At 52.9% G+C, this 1,258-nt stretch overlaps 1 protein-coding gene across 1 annotated transcript in view; it reads right to left on the bottom strand.

Annotated features, from left to right (window-relative positions):
* The window catches only part of LOC101997941 (keratin, type II cytoskeletal 6A-like), a 3,978-nt gene extending 3,559 nt beyond the window's left edge, over positions 1–419 (bottom strand). The window contains exon 1 of the mRNA XM_026782650.1: positions 3–419. Coding sequence (XP_026638451.1) covers positions 3–419 — 417 coding nt within the window. The remainder of the gene's footprint in view (positions 1–2) is intronic.
* Positions 420–1,258: the final 839 nt, after the last annotated feature.

Here is a 1,258-nt window from a genome sequence, read left to right as displayed (position 1 = left end):
TTGATGGTGACCTCTTGGATGCCTCCAGGGGGGCACACGGGGAAACCAGCGCCCCCATAGCCACCACCAAAGCCAGCTCCACTACCGAAGCCAAAACCACTACCAGCTCCACCACCAAAGCCAAAGCCACTGCTGGCTCCTCCTCCAAAGCCGAAGCCTCCTCCAACTCGGCTGCCATAGCCTCCACCAATGCCACAGCTGCCCCCTCCGATGGAGATCCTCTTGGAACTCCTCACACCATAGAGGCTTCTGCTGCCAAAGCCAGCTCCTCCACACACTGCCCCAGAGCCACCGCTACCCCGGGAGCGGCACACAGACACACTGCTGAAGCCAGAGCGGTTCAGCCCAGGCACTCTGGCTGAGCCGGCACTGAAGCCACGGTGGCTGGTTTGACTTCTGATGGTGGTTTTGGTAGACATGGTTCCCGGAGTTAGAAGTCTGAGAAGTGGAGAGGGTACAGAGCAGAGCTGAGCGGATGAGCGTGATGGGCTCTGGGCAGCTGCTTATATATAGTGTGGATGGGCTGGGCTCGGTCCCGAAGGAGAGCTTGTATAGTGGGAAGGGCAGGGCTTTACAAATAATGAGATCACCTCAAGTTCTAGAAATGTCTGATACTTGAAGATTGCTTTTGGCTTCCTTTAGTCATGAAGCAAATTCTCCTGCCTTCCAGCTTTGATTTGAATACAATGAGCCTGGACGTAAGTTCTCTGAAGTCATGAGTTAGTCATCTTCTTAAACAAAAGAGACAAGGAGCTGATCTGTGATAATTGTCCCTTCCTTCTGCTTATTTAGACACTCCCTATGTGCCCCCTCACCATACAGGTTTTCCCTCCACCTGCACCTCCCTCCTTTGCTCTGTCAGACTCTCCCTACAGTCGTAAAGCATTTGCCCAATATCCCTCTGTAGAAATTGCCAGCTACATGGAACTAATTCTTCTGTAGCTCTTGGCTGCTCTTCCTTATGATCTGGCATGGCCAGCAGAGGCTCTTTGCCCATACAACCCTCTTTTCTAAGGCCGGAGAGTAGATAAGTTGATTCTTCCCATGGAGAGCCTAACCACGACGGTGTCCTACATGTTAAGCTTTACTTGGCTTTTCCCTGAGCACAGGGGCAGACACCCCCTGACCTCTGCAGTTGCTCCGTCCTAGCTGCTGCCTCTCTCCGCACTTTCCTCTCTCATCAGTCTTTCCACCTTCCCAGGCATTGTCCTCTGCACTGCCCTGGGATGCTTTCTTAGATCTCACACTGAAGAACTCC

The sequence above is a fragment of the Microtus ochrogaster genome, chromosome 15 (assembly GCF_000317375.1).
Source record: "Microtus ochrogaster isolate Prairie Vole_2 chromosome 15, MicOch1.0, whole genome shotgun sequence".
NCBI classification, from domain to species: Eukaryota; Metazoa; Chordata; class Mammalia; order Rodentia; family Cricetidae; genus Microtus; species Microtus ochrogaster.
The sequence above is the reverse complement of the archived record's forward strand: the minus strand, read 5'-3'. Positions and strand labels throughout refer to the sequence as shown.